At 52.7% G+C, this 18892-nt stretch overlaps 2 protein-coding genes across 4 annotated transcripts in view; both read right to left on the reverse strand.

Moving 5' to 3' along the window:
• The window catches only part of DLGAP4 (DLG associated protein 4), a 141247-nt gene extending 128152 nt beyond the window's left edge, over positions 1 to 13095 (reverse strand). For all 3 annotated transcript variants that reach the window (XM_032350754.1, XM_032350752.1, XM_032350753.1), the window contains exon 1: positions 12989 to 13095. The gene's annotated coding sequence lies outside the window, so the exon portion shown is untranslated. The remainder of the gene's footprint in view (positions 1 to 12988) is intronic.
• The window catches only part of LOC116596193 (translation initiation factor IF-2-like), a 57683-nt gene continuing 51098 nt past the window's right edge, over positions 12308 to 18892 (reverse strand). Inside the window, exons 3-4 of the mRNA XM_032353311.1 lie at positions 12989 to 13204; positions 12308 to 12379 (exon numbers count right to left, since the gene is read on the reverse strand). Coding sequence (XP_032209202.1) covers positions 12308 to 12379; positions 12989 to 13204 — 288 coding nt within the window. The remainder of the gene's footprint in view (positions 12380 to 12988; positions 13205 to 18892) is intronic.

Consider the following 18892-nt stretch of genomic DNA (forward strand, 5'->3'; position numbering starts at 1 on the left):
GAGCTCTGATAAAACAAGATGGTGTGTCCAGCACCAAGCCTGGTACATAATAGGTCTTAACACCTGTTTTCCCTTCCCAACAAGGAAAATATAATAATGGAGATGATAACCACTACCAATACTGGATGCCTTCTCTGTGCCAGATAGTGGGTCAAAGTCTTCAGGGATACAGAAGGCGAGGATTATTATATTCATTTTGTTAACAAGGAAATCAAGGCTCAGAGGGACCAAGGTGCCTGCCAAAAGTCACACAGCCAAGCAAGTTGACAGAACCAGATCTCTACCCTCAAATTCCAGGCTGCTTCCCCACCTCTAGCAGGCCTCAGATAACTATAGTCACCCCTACTTCTCACCTGGGGACCCAACACAGCCCATTTGCTGCCTGCCCACATCCAGTGCTGGAAGCTCCATGCTGAACTGGTTGGCTGTTGACAAAGTGCCAGGCCCAGACACTTTGAGAATGGAGTCCAGACTCCTCACCCACAACCCCAGGGGCCCCAGGAGATTTCAAGGAGCTCAGATGCAGTCCTCTCTCTCATCCTTGCAACAGCTGCCTCCTCTGCTAACATGGCAAGCTGGCCTCCACCCCAACTGCCTCTGTATCACTCCCACACTCAGAGGTGTAGGGCCTGTGAAGCACCCACCATCATCCCCAGCGTCACTGATATTCCATATAGGACCTGTCATACCAGTCATACAGGTGATGACTGGCCTAGGGAGGAGCTGCGACTCACCCCAGGACACATAAATCTCGGGACTCCAGACTCCTCCTCCAGTGCTCCCTCCCCTAGACTGTGGGCTCAGTGGGAGCAGCAGCCACAACACTCTTGTTCACTACCAGGTCTCCAGCACCCACCTCACAGGCCTGGTCTACAGAAGTTTCTTTCCGACTTCTGTGGGGAGGGGCAATGTGTTACCTACTTTCTCTATCCAGCCCAAAGAACTCTGTATAGAGTAGGCCCTTGATGAGTATTTCTTAAATTATTTCATTCATTCAATCACTACCTATTGAGTGTTTAATGTATGCCATGCATTGTTCGATGTGGTCAGACCACAGCAGTAAGAAAACACAAACAAATGGACATTCCAATCCTCTTATGACACTGACGGGAAGGAAGTAAACATGCCAGTCCCCTGCCTGTTTCCCCTACTCAGTGTGAGTGCCGAAAGAGCAGGGACTGTCCCTGTCGTATGTCCAGGACCGTATATACTGCCCAGAACACAATGTATGCTAGCCGAATGAATGAATGAATAAATGAATGCAGGCAAAGCAATAAAACAAAGGCAGCGACCATTTATTGAGAGGTGGCTCTCTTCTAGGTGCTAAATGTTTTAGGCACATGAATTGTGTCACAGAATCTTCCAACAGCTCTTGCTTTGAGGTGGGCATTTTAAAGTAGATCCTGCTAGCTATCCTACTTGTCATTCTTTTCTTTTCCCTAATTAACAGAAGCACCCTGTTGGAGGGATCGACTTCACCAGCTTCCCTTGCAGCTAGGGTGGCCATGTGGCAACATCTGGCAAATGAGATATAGACACAACAAGCCCACTGGGTGGGGCTTCCGGGAAATCCCTTGTCTTCCTGATAAGGGCAGATTCAGAAAACATGCAGTCTTCACTTCCTTTGTCCTGCCTGGAATTCAGACCCAACACTTGGGAGGCAGAGCAGCCATTTCATAGCCACGAGAATGAAAGGTACCTGCTAAGGGTGGCCGGGGCCTGAGCCCTTGATCACTCCCTTGCATTGGTGCACCAGCTCTGCACTGTCTGCTGCTGGTTCCTTGTTATGCGAGAGGAATAACCTCCTGGGTGTTTATATCATGGTTAATTTCCCCCCTTCTATTATATGCAGCCAAATGCAAAGCCAACTGATTCAGTATTATTACAACAGGCGAGGCTCAGAGAGATCAAGTGAATTTCCCTAAGTCACACAGCACCCAAACATCTAGAACTGGCCTCTGGGTCTGATGCAGGTACGTGCATCAGTCTGTGCTCACTCTCCTACCTACTGGCATTGCCACCTGCTGTCCCAGGCTGTGAGGAAGCCCCTCCCTAACACCCCACACTTGGCTCTCCAGTAGGACTCTTCCTGTCCACTCTGGGATCTATTTCTAAGTTCCCCTGATGTCCCCCAACCCCTGCTTACCTGACTCCACCCCTAGCTACCCACAGGCCCAGATCCTCCCTTCAAAAGTTGCAGGAATCTGCTCAGATGCCCCACTCCTGTGAAATGCACTCTCCCCCATTCCTGTTCATCCACCACTATCTGGTCCAGAATCACCTCACTGACTGCCTCCAACAGTGTGCACAGCAGGCTCTTGAGCAATCTTTGCAGACAGGTCTCCTGGTTCTCATCTCTTCCCCGCTTCCTGCACCCACCACCATTCCTTAGGTGCAGTTTTGATAGGACCCGGCATTCAAGGCCTTTAGGATCTGACTCCTGCCGTCTTCCGAACATCTGCTCTTGCTGTTCCCTCTGCCTCCCGCTTCACCCCGACTAGCATTTGCAGGGATCCAGGGATCCTTCAGACCACAGACAGGCCCTCTCCAACCATCCTGCCTTGAGTTGGTACCTACCAACACCATCCCCCATCACAGGGTCTCCCAACCCCTGGGTCTACTTGAGTACAATCTTAGAACTTGTCAGTTCACTGTTTGCATGTCTGTCATCTACTCCCCTTCCCCCACTAAGAACCAGAGCTTCTTGAGGGCAGGAAACATGCCCATCTTTTCCGCCAGTTTCCCCAGTGCCTGGCGTGAGGCCCAGTACTCAGACTCAATCAGGAAGTGCTGAATGAAGCTTAAACTTGCTTCCCACGCCTTCCTGCCACCTACCTTCTACTCTAGCCAAATAGAACTACTTAAGGTTCCCCGAACCCTCTTATTACACTCGATGCCCACAGTCTCCCCCAACTCTGCCTCCAGCCAGGCCTTCCTCTCCTTCCCAACCATCCAAACCAAGCTGTCCTGTGTTGCATGGCCTCAGGAGTCAAGCAGATGGGCATTCCAGATGCCAGCGGGGGTGAATGAAACCTTGGGACTTAGAGTGTGTGTGTGTGTGTGTGTGTGTGTGTGTACATGCTGGGAAACCAGCCACCTCTACTTTACCCTGGACGTGGAAGCCTCTTATATCTACTTATACATCCATTTCTGCCTCCGATTACTCCTATTTGAGCTAATTCTGAAATGCCCCAGTATTCCCTAAGTAGCTACCACTGTAAGAAAGAAGGAAAGAAAAACACAAATATTTATGGAGCCCCTACTATGTGCCAGATGTTGTTCTGGAGCAAATAATAACAATGATGGTGATGACAATAGCCCTAGTATTTGCTGAGCACTTCGCATGTACTGACATCATCCTTAGGGCTTTTAATCAGATAGACTATTACTCTCCCCATTTTACAGATGAAGAAAAAGGCTCAGAGAGTTGAAGCCACCTGTCCAAGGTCACAGAGACAACAAGCAGTCTTGAGCTCAGATCGCTCTAATCTAAAACCTGCTCCTCTGCCAGGCAGAGCTGGGCAACACCCTGGGGTCTGGGAGGAGGCACTGCTTCCTCCTGCAAACTCCTGCTGATGAACGCAAAGCTGGAAGCCACCACTTCCTGACCAGGGGCTCTTCTGGGTTAAGACCGGGCTGGTATGACTTACCCTCATCTGCAAGGCTGTAGACCAGTGCTCCAGCCCCCAGGAGGACCAGGCCCAAGGAGTCTCGGGCTGGACGGAAGTCCGTGAGCCTGGGCTCTGCTTCCGTGGTAAGGCTGAAGATTTTCCCAACAGCCGGGGCCAAATTTATCTGCCAATCCCCCGAAGAGCTGATTCCAGCGTCTGTCTGGAAATGTCAGCCCGTGTGGTTGGAGGAACACGGGGAGAGTTTTCCTCTAAATAGCAGGAAGCATATGGGAGGCGGATGGCACCCGCCGCCCCAACCTGCCAACTCTCACTCAAGCAGGAGCTAAAAGGGGCCCAGAAGGGTCTGGAATTCCTACCACCTCCTGGGGTGGGGGAGGAGCTGGAGACAGAGAGAGTGGCAATGAGAAGGGCCCGGAGCAGGCCCTGAAGGCCAGGCAGGCAGGCAGGAACACCTGACTGACAGACAGCAACCCCCGAGGCCCTCAGATGGCAGTGATACACCCCAGAATTTAGCATAACATCAACAACAGTAATAACAGTCACCGCAGGGACAGTAGCACTTGCTCTGCGCCAAATCTGGGTTAAGCACTTTATTTGGATGATTTCACTTCAACTTTGCAACCAACTCTAAGATAGGTGCTGCTGTTTTTCCTACATTACAGATAAGGAAACAGGATCAGAGAAGGAAAAACATGAAATCAGAGATTCTTTGGGCTGGAAAGGACCTTCCGTATCCTTAGCTGAATCACAAATACTCTACAGACTCTTCCATCAAGTTGTAGTGCAGCTTTTTGAATATTCCCAGGGATGGGGAGCTCATTACCACCCGTTAGCCCATCTGCAGAGAGCTCTTTGTATCCAAAAGGGTTTCCTAGCCCAAGCTGGAATCTCCTTCCTTAGAGGTTTTCCTGTGAGTATCAGACCCAGACTCTGTCTTCCCTGAGAGACAAAGAAAAGCAGGGAGTAAGGCCGCTCCAGGTCTCTGATCTCCCTCTGCAGGTGATGAACCTGGTTCTTTGTTTACTCTTGGACCCTTCGCTATGGTAATCAGAGCAGCCCCCAGCCACCAGCACTCCCTTAGCAGTTCCTCCCTACGCACACCCTCCTCTGACCTTCCTCACAATCCCTGGGGAGGTAGTGTCATCACCCCCGTTTTACAGAGGACAAACTGAGGCTCCAGGAGGGAAAGAGACTTGCTGGTCATTCAGTGAGGGCACGGGGACACTGGGCTGCTGCTTTAAGTCTCATGAAAGCTGAAGAGATACCTGCTGGCCCCCTTGGGGACTCGCTTACTGACACTCAACCAACCGTTGCCAGGGTTCACCTCGATGCTGGTCCACAAGCCCTCCAAGACCACGCCACCCTCTTCCCCTGCCGTAACACCCACTAATTCCCCAAGCCCTGTGAAATCTCCCTGCCACCTGTCTTTCTGCACCATCCCTATGGTCTTGCCCTGCCCAATGTTCTCCCCAACTGTCACCAGCCCAATGGCAAGACCTTCTTAATACCTAGACCTACCCTGACTTTGCGTCTTCTTCAAGGCAAGGATCTGATACAAAATTCCCCACTCAATAGTAGAGGCCTTCCCAACTCTGGCTCAGGTGACCTCTCCAGCTCCCCTTGCCCTGACACCTGGGGCTTAAGAGCTTAGCAGGAGGCACGTGAGATCTTTGCATAGCCCACTTCCCCAACCTGGCTCACCCTTCCCAGATGTCTCCCCTGAAGAACACTTGTTCATCCCTTAAGACTCCTCTGAGAGGGGTAGAGTGAAGTTCTCTGTCCCAGGAGATCACTGATTAATAGACATCTCTTTCTGGTAAGTGCATTAGTCTGCTTCCCCTGCCTTCATTGATGGAGACGCCTTCCCCTGGCTGAGCTGCCCTGGGCAGGGGCTGCTGTAATGCATCTTCGTGGCGTGGGGTCCAGCACAGCCCCTGACACACGGTAGGCACTAATACATGTTTGTGGAGTGTGAGAGTGAAAGACTATGCATGGGTGGCGGGGCACAAAGAGGTATCGGAGATGACCCAGGAAACACGGCTGGTGAGTGTCACAGCTTTGATGTATCAAAAACAAAAAATGCTGCTGTCACAATAATCAGCAACGTGTGATTAATGATGATTTTGCTGACTGTCTCCAAATTTAGGAGGATATCAGGGGATGTTCTGGGATGCCTGAAGCTTCCAGAATAAAGCTGTCCAAGCCTCAGTAGATGAAATGAGCAGGGCTCACCTACAGACAGGATGGGAGGAGATGATGAGGAGGGCCATGCAGCGGGGGTCAGGGCTGTAAGAGAGTCCTCATCCCAGGCCTGCCTCTAACTTGCTCTGTGTTGTTGTATAGGTGGCTTGGCCTGTCTGATTTTTGGCTTCCTACCAGGGCCAGCACAGGCTCTTGACACAGAGGGCCAACGTCTCCTGAGCTGAACTGGAACCTCACAGACTCCAATGTTCTGATTCCAAGAGAGACTAGAGCTGCCCCTGTGAGCTTCTGACTGTAAGACCTGGGCTCAGGATGGTTCAAGTCCCATATTTGCAAAATGCAAAGGGAATTTGAAGAATTGATGGAAGCAGATGTGTAGTCAAAGATGGAAACACCGCCTCTGCTGTCAGGTTGATAGGATTCTTTCCATTTGGGCTCCCAGCAGGGTATGCAGACCCTCAGAGCTCGCTGGTCTTAGAATCCTCTGGCCTGAAAATGCAGGCCCCTGCCAGCCCTCTGTCACATCATTTGGGAGGGAGACCTCAGTGGCAGGACTGTGGATTAGATCCTGCAAAGGAGCTTCCTAACCAGAGGTAGAAGGAACAAGAGTGAGTTCCCCATCTCTGGGGGTATGCAAGCTGCGGCTGAACACCTCAGGACAGGAATTCTGAACCAAGGTAGGAAAGAATTTAGACCAGTAGATATGGACCTGACTCCTCCAAGGTTATGCTCTTGTACCAACTAGGCTGCGCTTGCTGACATTTCTTTCCTCCTACAAAGTCCCACGATGTCTCCCTGCTGCTTTCAGGGTCAAGTCCAAGCTCTTACTGTAGCATTTGAGGCCCCTGTGTTCTGGGCCCACCCCTGCTCTTCTGCTGATGGTTCCCCCACCACATGCCTTGGGGCCTCTGACACATTGTTTCTTCTGCCAAAAGTGTTTCTCCTGTACTCTTCTTGGCTCCTCGGCTTACTGCCACCTCCCGCAGAAGACCTTCCTTGCTTCAAGCTGGCTTTTGTGTTCCCTCAGCCTCTGCATGCACACCCACCTTCCAGATAAATCATCCGCTGGCTCATCTCTTTCTCCCTCAATGATGGCAAGACCCTCAAGGGCTTCCTACCAGGGCCAGCACAGGCTCTCGACACAGAGGGCCAACGTCTCCTGAGCTGAACTGGAACCTCACAGACTCCAATGTTCTGATTCCAAGAGAGACTAGAGCTGCCCCTGTGAGCTTCTGACTGTAAGACCTGGGCTCAGGATGGTTCAATAGTTGTATCATTTCTTCTGATTATGAAAGTCATGCAACTTGGGCAATTTACGTAAGTCCAGGAGGGGGAGTGGGTGGTGTCTGGCCACTTTTGGACTTTTTTTTTAAGATTTCATTTATTTATTTGACAGGCAGAGATCACAAGTAGGCAGAGAAGCAGGTGAAAAGAGAGAGGAGGAAGCAGGCTCCCTGCCGATCAGCGAGCCCAACGAGGGGCTTGATCCCAGGATCCTGGGATCATGACCTGAGCCAAAGGCAGAGGCTTTAACTCACTGAGCCACCCAAGCACCCCACCATTGGACCTTCTTGAGGCCACAGTCTACATAGTACTGGTGGTGTTGACTCACCTCCAGCTGGGGTGGAGAGGGGTGCACAGGCCCGGCTGCCAATCAGAGCAACTGATGGCGGGGGAGGGGCACATCCACAAATCTGACCAGTCAGTGGGAACACTAGGTCCTGGGCCTTGTGTCTGAGTCTTGCCTATTCCTCAGGGTGGCGATATCTATATGATAGAGCCCCTATAAGAACATAGGGATAACCCAGAGGAAGCAGAGTGAGAAATGGGGAGGAGAATCAAGCCCTGGGGAGCCCTTGAATTCTGCTGAGCCCCTAGATTCTGAGGAGCCTGACTTACATCTGGACTGGACAATTTCAAGCCAATAAATTCCATTTTTGTTTACATCAGTTCGGGCTGGGTTTCCTGTCACTTATATCTGCAAAGTACCAGAATGATGCGAGCACAAATACCAGTAGGGTTCCTTCATGTCTCATTATCCAGGGGAACCTGCCACGAACAGTTTGATGGTTTCATTCTGCGGGTTTCTCCGAGCAGGAGCGCACCTGTATTTATACGTATTTGTTTCTAACAAAAATGAGATTATACAATATCCACCATTCTGTAACCTCCTTTTTCCTTAACAATGCACCGCGGACTTGTTTCCATGTCAACAAGTATAGATCTACGGCATTGTCTCTACAGTCACTGAGACTGCCAGCGTCTGGCTGGACGGTGATTTATTTAACCATCTCTAGCTGATAGATAATTGGGTAGTTTCTCATTTGTGACCATCACCAGGAGAGGCTCAGTAAACTTACTTGTAAAAGGCCCTTGTTTGCTCTTGCTGGATTATTTGTGACTAAGATTCTATGAGTCCAGGGGTTTGACTTCACAACTAGAAGTTTCTCTCCCTGAGATTTAAGATTCTCTGAGTGTCTAGAAAGGTAGCAACTGTCTTCCTGGGCAGGTTTTGTGGCTATCAGAAAAAGCAAATCCAGGGCTAGGGGTGCCCCATAACAGCATCTCTGGCAAAAATATTCACCGACAGGTCTGTAAGCAAGTTGGTTGGGAGGTAGCCGGACCTTGGGGGTGGGAGGGTCCAGCCAGCTGTGTGCACCTGGCTAAGCTCCCCACCTCCCTGGGCCTTATCCCCCAGCTCAGGCTGACTTGTAGTGACCAAGGGAAGAGACCAGCCTCAGGGATCAGTCAGCAATGAGAGCCCATGCAGGATGTGACAAGCACGCAGTCTCTGTCACCTTTCGCAGTCACAGTGACAACAGCAGCTGCCCCCAGTGATGCGACACCCGCCTTGTTCTAGTCCTTTACATGCTTTAACTCACGAAAGCCCCACAGCCACCTTCTGATGCTGTTCTTGTCTCTGTTTCACAGAAGGGACAACTTTGCTTCAGAGAGCGAGAGAGTGGCTTGTCCAAGGTCACCCAGCCAAGAAAAGGTAGAGCGAAGGTACAGCCCAGATCTGCTGATGCCCCAGTCCCTGCCTCACCCCATATTACTGCGGTAGGCAGCAGGAGAAGAGAGGTGCCTCAGGCAGCACTGTGGAAGCCCAAATCCCCTGTCCCTCCCCACCAAGTGCTAACACTCAGAAAGGACTCCAGATCTAGAAAAGTATAAAGAAGACAGCAAAGATCTCCCATGCCCCCACTGTGAACAGTTTTCAGAAACACATGCAGCTCTTAAAAAATGATATCATGCTGCCCATGCTGTTTTATAACCTCTTTTTTTTTTTTTTTTTTCCAACTCTACAACATTCGGAAGTTCTTTCCCCAGTGGGAATCTCGGGCCGCAGCCCCATTCCTAACAGCGACAGTGGGCGCCATTGGAGGACTTCAGTAAATGAATCGAACTAGTCTCCTAGTGATGGACATATAGGTTATTCCCAACTGTCCTCCGACGGTCAACAGTCTGCAGTGAACATTCTCTAGCACGTCGGGATCCCTGTCATACTTCAGGCCCCGGCCGAGTGGCCACACCCTTAGAGAGGCCATCTGGGACTGGAGCACATGGGTCAGGCACCCCCCCCCCACACCCCCCTGTTCGTATTTGCAACATCACCTGCTAATTTCCTTCACTGCCTTGATGGGAGTGCCTTCCCGTGCACCTTACTTGTTTGGGTGATCACGTACTATCTGTCTCTCCCCAAGGCTGTGTGCTCTGTGAGGGCAGAGACTAGCAGGGACCGGCACTCGACAAATGTCCTGGGAAGGCGGGAACACCTCTGCGGCTGGTGAAGAGTGAGCACCCCTGCATCAGGGTCTGGAGATGCCCTCTCCCCAGCCACATCCCCAGTACCAGTTCAGGGACCCACAGTCATGGGATCCTTGCAGTTTTTGTGCCTGGTGCCTGACGAGCCAGGACCCCAGCCCCAAGCAGTGCTTGCTGCGTGCGTGGGACACAGGGCACTAGAGTGTGACGGAGCAGCTCTCCCGCTCGCCGGCTGTGTGGGCTGGGGCCGGTCATTTCCCCTCTCAAGGCCTTAGTCGCCTTATCTGTAAAATGGGGCCAATACCACTGATCTCGCAGGGTGGTTTTGAAGATTAAGAAAGATAATGAATGTGTTTAGCACAGAGTAGGTCCTCTGGAAATGCCAGTTTGGTCCCCGTGCAGTTAGTTCTGAGTTTGGGGCTGACCCTGTTTCACCTAGATGACCTCTTTTAATCTTGGATGATTCCTGTGTATGCCCTGGCCTCCTTCGCTGGCCTGCCCCTCGGGATGGCCCATTGCTAGCCTTCAAATGGCTAATGTTCTGCTCAGGGTCAGTCTCCCAGACACATCTATTGCCCACGGCCACAGACACCTGCCTGCCCTCTAAGCCTTAACAACGCAAGAGACGCTGACATGCACTGGAGGAACAGGTGCAGGAACCCTCTGCCCTTTTGGGCAAACTTCCTCGTCCCCCATCCCCAAACATGGGATAGTGATGGCCAAGTCAGCCTGTCCTGTTTCTCACCCCACCTCCCCCCGCTTCCCTGGAGCATTCTCTGACCCCATAACCAGTAACTTCGCCTCTCTGAGCCTTGATTTCCTCTTCTGAAAAATGGCCACAGTAACATCTGTGAGGATTCCGTAAGATGAGGTAAAATACTTAGCAAAGAGCCTGACGTTTAGTAATTGCTCAATAAATAGTAACTGTTATGTTAGAACTGCTTTTTAGCTTTTTGACAATAAAATAGAACACAGAGGGAAAAGTGCACAAAGCAAACGCGGGGGCGCCTGGGTGGTTCAGCCGGTCCAGCATCTGACCTTGGATATCGGCTCAGGTCACAATCTCGGGGTTGTGAGACGGAGCCCCGCATCTGGCTCTGTGCTCAGCAGGGAGTCTCCTTGAGAGTCTCTTGCCCTTGCCCTCTGCCACCCCCCCGCTCATGCTCTCTCTAAATAATATAAATCTTTCTTAAAAATGTGGACTGCAATAAATTATCATAAAATAAAGCATTGTGCCACCACCACCTGGGTCAATGAATAGCCTACTGTGCCCCCCCACCAATCCTTCTAGCCTCTCCTCACACAGGTGATCCTTTTCCCAACTCTGTTGCTATTATTACTAATAATAAGCAAGTGAAGGAAAAAAAAAACCCGTGGCTACTCTGTCCTGACCCAACCAGGCTCCCAGACCCCCCGCCGCCTCTGCCCCGGGTGTGGAGACACCCATCCGGTTTCCCGACTTTGGCTTTGGCTAATCTTTAAATAACCAGTTTGTTAGCAAAATAGCAGCAAGTAACACCTCCCTCGCTCCCACCCGAGCCTCCATCTTTCCCACGATGCTGACGGCTGCTCTCCCAACTCGTGCCAAGGAATCCCGTTCTCCGTCACTGGGCCACACACACCAGGGGCTGCCAGCATGCTGTTATGTCAGCGGCCATGGTCCTGTCCCTCTGGCCATGCCTGGCTCGGGGCAGGGAGGGGGGAGATGGGCGTGGGCACTGAATGGCGGTCATTTTCAGGAAGGACCAGGATGTCGGTGCCCAAGCCCTGTGCCCCAGGTCCATGTGCCTCAATCTTCCCATGCTTCGATCTCCCACGGGTCATTGCTAGTCTAACTGAGATCAGAAGAAAACGAAGCACTTAGGGTCAGGCCAGGTCCACAGTCATTGCTCAAGAAATGCTTGCCGTGGTTCAGGTTGCTCAAGCTCTGTATTCAGTCTCTGGGGAGGTCACGCAGAGCCCAGGGCACAACCAGGAGTGCTGGCAAATGACATCCTACAGACACTCACAGCTCTCAGACTATGATACCCTTATCACTTCTTTTCTTGCAACAGCATCCCAGCCAAATGCAATAGGTGTCTGTGGTCGTTACAGCAGGCGGAGGCCAGTCTGGGGGAGTGGGGTTAGGGGGCAGCTAATTAATAGAGTCATTTCCCAGTTATTAATGAGGCTGGCACTACACGAGTGTGCAGCTCCTTGTTCTCGCGGAAGAAGCCCTTCTACATACATTATATACAGCAAACTTCATGTTTTCTTTTTATTATCCTATGACATTTGCATATTATACATATTTACGAGTCTTTTCCCTTCTCATAACCACCCCATCAGGGAGGCTGGGCAGCTGCTGGCAGATAAGAGAATTGAGGGGCTGGCCATCCTGCTGATCCGAGCTGCCTGCGAGCTCTCTGGGAGCAGCAGGGACCAGGAGCTGGCCCAAAGGCCAGTGGGCTCTGGGGGCCTGCTGGTGTCCGGGTGCAGGGAGGGGAGAGTGCCTTCTCTCCTCTCCCTCTGCCTTCCTTCCACAGTTATCACTGTGTACCCATTCCGCGCGGGGCGCTGTACCTGCTGCTGGCTGTCCACTGGGGAATGAAGCCACCAGAGCTCCCCTGTGAGGAGCTGAGGCCGGCTAAGGAGGCAGATCCTAAACCAGCTGAGGGCGAGGGGTGACTGCCAGCAAGCCCCTTGAGCTGCTGGGAGCCTCCGTTTCCTCATCCATGAGCAGCCTCGGGAGGCGGCAGGAGGGTGAGGTGCAGGAAGGTAGTGGGGGTCAGGCACCGTAGCTGCCACCGGGTGGGGGCGTGCTGTTGCCAAGGACGACGGGACCAGGTGTGGGTGCTCTGCAGCGCCCTCAGACGGGCGGTCAGAGAGACGCGGGGTGCACCACCCCATCCCATTTGGGGTTAGGCAAAGCGGGGACTGGAGGAGTGTGGGTGGAACAGGTTAGAGGGGCGAGAACAAGGGGGCTCCCCAAGATTCAGGAACTCTGATGGCCTCACCTCAGCCCCTCTGTGGCTCCCAGCATGGCTCACTGCTCCCCTTGCCTTCCTGAGCCCATGTCGCCCACGGCCCAAGCCCCTCAGGTGTGGCGAGAGCTGCCCTCCGAGGCTGACCGAGCCGGACTTGTGCGCATCCTCAGGCCAACGGCTTCCCCTCCCGGAAAACAGACGCGATCACTGTGCCCACCTCCTGGGGTGTTGGGAGGACTGAACACGACAAGCAGTTGAACTACGAATTGAGCCCAGACCAAGAAAAGCTCTCACCGAGCTCCCTCTGCCAGCACGTGGGCGCCACTGGGGGGAAGGCTGGGCATCTCCCAGGCGTGCAGAGCGTGGGCGGGTGAGGGAGCAACCCCGATTCTGTGTGCCCAGGCTGCGGACGCCATTACTTACCAACGAGGGAGCTATGCGCAGAGGGATAATGGGAACCAGTCGGGAACCAGCAGGCGTCACCTCGGGAGCAGGCACTGGACCAAAGGCTGGCACGCACATTCCTCCGGGCACACAATCAGAGACTGGCGGGAAGTGGCAGGGGACAGGGGCCCTCCAGCGCCCGGACAGACCCAGTTCTGGCCACCCAGCACCTGGCGGAGAGGGAGGCACCAGCGTCTGTAGGAATGGGGGAGAATGTCAATGAGGAGGTGCCTGGAATAAACCCTCTACCCCGAGATGCCCGGCCCGGCCCTGGAAACGCTGGGGAGGGAGACACCATGGAGCAATCATCATAGAAACCCAAGTGTTTGTAAAACACTACATTTTCCAGAGCACTCTGGCATCCCGGCTCATGTGGGCCCCCACATTATTTTTCAGAGGCGTATTTACATGTCATGCATATTTACGATGCCTTTCCCACCACCCACAGAATCCCCACAGCAGCCAGGAAGCCAGGGTTCCAAAGGCTCCATTCTTCCCTGCCACTGTCTTTCTTCTCCCTTCTTTTCCCTGGATGGCGGGGAGAGGGGAAAGGGGCTGGAGTCACACAGGCTTGAGTTTGAATCCCAGTTTGAACTCGCTGGGTGGCGCTGGACAGGCAGCTGCCACTTTCTGAGCCTCAGTTTCCTCTCTGTTCCATGGGAATAAGAGGGTCTCTTCTGAGGGGTGCTAATGAGGAGTGAGAAGGTCACTGGAGGGAGAACATGTCGCCTGGCATATGTGCCCGAGAAAGACCCTCCGAAGAGGCTTTGTCCCGTTCCCTGCACTCAGCAGGAGGCCTTTCATGGCATTGCTGCCCATCACCTCCCACATAACGCATCTTGGGCAAGAGGCAGAGGGATGCCAGGTGTCCCTCTCCACCCACCTTTCCCAAACAGGTGCCACTGCTCCTGCTTGGAACTTTAAATCGGCAGGAGTGAGGCCCTTCTGGGAGAAGGAGGAGGCGCCTCCAATCCACAACCCCCTCCCAGGAGCCTCTTGGCTACCTTGGAGACCTCCGTGGAAGATTCTCAGCCTCTCATTCTACAGGTGGAGAGACTCAGACACAGAGGAGACGGAGCTGACGTGGGGGCGAGAAGCCAGGTGGGGCCAGGATCTGAACCCAAGCTTTCCACCTCAGCCCTAAGAGGGGAGGCACTGTAGGAACACAGAGAAAGGGCCAGCTGATGGTGAGGAAGGGTCACCTTCCTCTTCTGGTTACCCCAAGCACATGGAAAGCCTTCTTAACTTCCCTGTAGCTGCATCCACTCTGTGCCAAGCCCATAACCTGTGCTCCTCACTGCTCCTCACTGTGTTATCCCTGCTTTTCAAGGGGGGAAACTGAGGCTCAAGCAGATTCAGCAATTACCCACAGGCACACACTGAGGAAGAGGCAGGGCATCCAATGCCAAGACCCAGCACTTAACCCCAGTTAGCCCTGCTTCCTCCAGTGAAAAAATCACCAACCAGGAAAAACAGGCATAACTGTTTGGACAAAAAAATGTTTAAGTAGCAGAAAAAGAAAATATCAAATTCTCAAACAGTCCTGAATCAGTGGACACAAATTCTTACAGACGTGTACAAGATTTCAAGATACACCATGGGGTGTGAAAATTGCCAGTGCCTGGAAAGCCAGTGCTTGGGAGGGTGCGTTCTCGACCATGTTGTCACTTGTAGCCAAGATCAGCCAGAACCAAAGCGGAGGGAGAAGCGGTGGTAACAGAGGAAGGTGTCCTGTGCAGGGCAGGAGGGTGGGGACCCTGATCTGGGGGTTTTCCCCCACTTTCTTACTGCAGGGCCAGAGCACATTGGCCCCCTCCCTGCTCAGAGTCCCCACTTTACAACAGGTGGGAGAAGCACACAGGACAGCCTCTCAGGTCTCTGCAGCTCTGGTGGTATTAAAGATTGAGACTTCCAACAGGGATGAACCTCTGGAACATTATGTTAAGTGAAAGGAGGCAGTCACAAAAGGCCACAGAGGGTATGATTACACTTACACAAAATGTCTGGAACAGGCAATTCTCTAGGGACGGAGAGTAGATTAGTGATTGTCAGTGGGGGGCTTGGGGCGGGGGTGATGGCTAAGTGGTTCATGGTTTCTTTTTGGAATAATGAGAATGTTCTAAAATGGACTGTGCTGATGGCTGCACATCTCTGAATATGCTAAAAACCATCAAATGGTACACTCTAATTGGGTGACTTGCATGGTATATAAATTCGATCTCAATAAAGCTGTTACAACAATCCAACACTAACAAATATTCTGCAACTTCCGAAGTGGCAGCCATCCTCAGGCAACGTGCAGTCCCCTCAGCACTCTTCCGCTGCAGCCTGGGAAACCAGAGAGTATCTTCCTAGAAGCCCCCCACATCCCCCGTAGACCCTCTATTCCAGAGTTTTCATGTTGCACTTCACATTCACCTCCTCCAGGAAGCCCTCCCTGATCTCCCAACTATATTGGCTCCCTGGTTACTGGCTCCCAGGGCATCTTGGGCTTCTCCCTCTTGCCACTTATACCGAGAGAAGAAAATCACTTCCGTGATCGCTGGATGACACTGCCTCCTCCATCATACTGGGCGCTCCATGGGGCCCAGGGCCATCATCACTGGTCATCAATGTCAACTGTACAGTGCCTGGCCTGCAGGAACTGCTCCAGAAATGTTTGCTGACTGAATGAGTGAATGGAAATTTCAGATCCTGTGATGGACACCTGGCTTCCAGTCCTGGCTCCAGCACACTCTGGCTGAATGATCCTGAGCAAGTCACGTAACCTCCAAAAGTCTCCATGCCTCTTTCAGAGAGTGGCCAGCGGTAATGGGTGCACATAGGCTGGGATGAAGGGATAATGGACATGGAAAGCACTTTGTGAAGTGTCTCCTCCCACACCTGTTTTGGTCGAAGGAACCCGCTCTGGCCCAAGCCTCTCCTAACACCTCTCTCTCCTCCACTGTCCACATCCCAGCCCTCACAACGCCTCCTGATGCAACGCCTGCGTTGCTACCAGCACCATGGACAGAGCCACCACCAGCTCCTGCCTGGACTAGACCTGTCCTCTATTGTCTAAAAACACAAGTCACAAGTCAGGCCCTCCACTCCTCTGCTCAAACCTAAGCCCTCCACAGCCTTACTTTACCTCAAGTAAAAGCTAACGACCCTACAGATGCCACAGATGACCCCCTCCACCACCACCAATCTCCTCTTTCCTCTTTGCCCACTCCCCTTGCCTCTGTGCAATTTCCCAAATATGCCAGGCCTATTCTTGCCCCCGAGCCCTCATACCTGCTCTTCTGGCAGTTGGAATGTTGGTCGCCCAGATGTCTGCAAACCCGACCCCCTCCCTTCCTTTAGGACTTTGCTGAGACCTGACCTTGTCGACGAGAGGCAGTCCGGCAGAGTGGTTAAGACTCTTCACCGAAGAACATGGGCTTGAGGTAAACATCTAGGGTCTGTCAGTTACAGCCCTGAGTGAACTTGGGCAAGTTTCTCAGCTTCTCCGTGACTCAGTCACTCCTTTCTGCAATGGGATAATGACAGCAGCTTCCTCAGAAAGCTGCTGTGGGGCTTCCATGACTCAGTGAATGTGACCTCCTTGTGGGTGGCTATTGTGACCTCCCCTCTGCCAAGAGCTCCCCCACCACACCCCGCGCCCAGCCTGCCCGCTCTGCTGTCCTCCTTGCACGCGTCACCACACAGCAGGGGATGTGAACGGGGGATCTCTCTGATGGTCGCCTGCCCCTCCCACTAAAATGCCGGCCCCACAAGGCAGAGAGTTTTGTGGATTCGGTTTATTGCCAGAACCCCTGTGCCTGGCCCAGCACCTGGTGTGGAGGGGCTCAGTGAAGATTTCACTCAACAAATATTTTCAAGGCTGAATAAATATTTATTGACTAAGTGTCGCAAGCTCTGGGGTTCCCGGTCCACAGGCATTTCTGTCTCCAACCCAGCCTGTCCCTCAGAGCTCTGGGTCTGCACAGCCAAATTCCTAACTAGCGGCTCAGCCTGCTGCCTACACCTCAGTGTATGTGCCCATGGCCCTGTGTGGGACCTTCCCCGGAGACCCTGCTCTCTTCCAGCATTGGCTAACTGGGCACCTGGAACCAGCTCACCCTCTTTGGTAGCCAAGAAGCCAAGAGGCTCCCATACTCCCTCCTCCTTCTCGCTCACCCTCTTTTTTGTAAAACCCTAGACAATGTCCTCTTTCTTAGAGACCTCCTAAACATCTCTCAGATCCCTTTTCTCGATCCCAAGTCACTAGCCCATCCTGGCCACCACAACATCTTGTTGAGATCACTGCACCAGCCTCCTCTCTGGGCAGCCTGCTGCCTCCCTTAGTTCATCTTCTGGGCTGCAGCCAGGAGGATCTTTTCAAAACACACAGGGAAACAAATGAAAGCCTCACTCTGCAGGCTTGAGAAGCCCAAATCCTCACTGACTCAAAAAAACAAACCGATGGGGACTTTTCAGAAGAACTCACCCTAGGGTGCTTCAAATAATGAAAAGCCTCCCCAACTTTGCTACCCCAGGCCCAGGTAAAATGGTATTTGTTGTATAAAAATTTAGTTTACCAAACAGATTTGCACAGGACTTTTTAGCTCAATAAATATTTGTGGAGTGGAATTGAAATTTAAAAAAAAAAAAAAAAAGGCAGCTAAAAAATAGCATTTATAGAGTCACACAGGCACTCGGGCCTTTCCACCCCCCCCCCCCATGTCTGGTTTTCTCTTCTCAGCAAACCAGTCAGGTGTTACTGACTCCAGGTTCCAGTTGAGCTAAATGAGGCCCAGAGAAGGGAGGTCACTTGTCCGAAGTGACACAGTTCCCAGATTCCTGCGGAGTCCTCCCAGGCCCTGGAGGCTGTGCCAGCTGGGGGCAGCGAGGCTGGAGTTTCCGACAAGGCAGAGGAAAGGTGTTGACCCTCCTGCTCTCCAGCTGACTGCTGCTGGCCTGAGGCCCTCAGAGCACATAGACCTTACTTGCTCATTTCCTGCTCCCTGCCTTTGCCTGCATGGTTTCCCTGCTCAGGGTAACCACTCCCCAGGCTGCTCAAAACCAAATTGCCACCCTTCACGGTCCACTTCCAGCACTGAATCTCCTGCTTGGACCCCCTCCTCATTGGCTGCCCAGAACATACCACCTGCAATGATTTATAGACGTTCCCACCATGACAGCACACGCTGGCCCTTCTGGCTCTTCTGCCCCCAGGGACGACGGTTCCTGTTTCCTCTGGGAACTTGTCCTCCCGCCCTTAGTCCTGAATCCACACTGACCTCCCCAGTCTCTCTGTGTGGCCTGACCTTGCTCCTGAACCCGACCAACTCTCATCTCCCCAGCTGCCTCCTGGACTTTCTGTCCATTGATCCCTCAGGCCCCCAGGTCCAAAAAGGACTCATCACCTTCTCTCCCAAACCACTCATCCCTGATAATGCCAGGATCTTCCCAAGCCTCCAAGCTAGAAACTTGGGCATCTCTCGGGACCTCCTCCCTGCCCCTCAGCCCTCCCAGGCCTCGCTGATTGTGCCCCGAGATGTCTGTCACACCACTGCTTCTCTCCAGGCCCAGTGCTCTGTGCTGGGTTCGGGCCCCATCCCCGCTTAGGGCATCTGAGTACAAGCCTCTCATCCACCCACGCACCCATCCATGCCACCCACATTCCCAACTTGCCCCTGAATCGCCATCCATCCGCTCTAGTCATCCCTCCGTTTACTCACTCACCCACCACCCATCCGCCACCATAATTTACTGAGCTTTCTAGTGCTCCAAACAATGTTCTGGGCACTGTGACCCAAGGATGGCTCAGACCCAGCCCTTGGCCTCCAGATGCACACACAAGAACTGGGTCTTGAAGGGTGAACACAGTCTGTGGAGGGTGGAGGGAAGGTGTGGGGG

The sequence above is a fragment of the Mustela erminea genome, chromosome 7 (assembly GCF_009829155.1).
Source record: "Mustela erminea isolate mMusErm1 chromosome 7, mMusErm1.Pri, whole genome shotgun sequence".
Classification (NCBI taxonomy): Eukaryota; Metazoa; Chordata; class Mammalia; order Carnivora; family Mustelidae; genus Mustela; species Mustela erminea.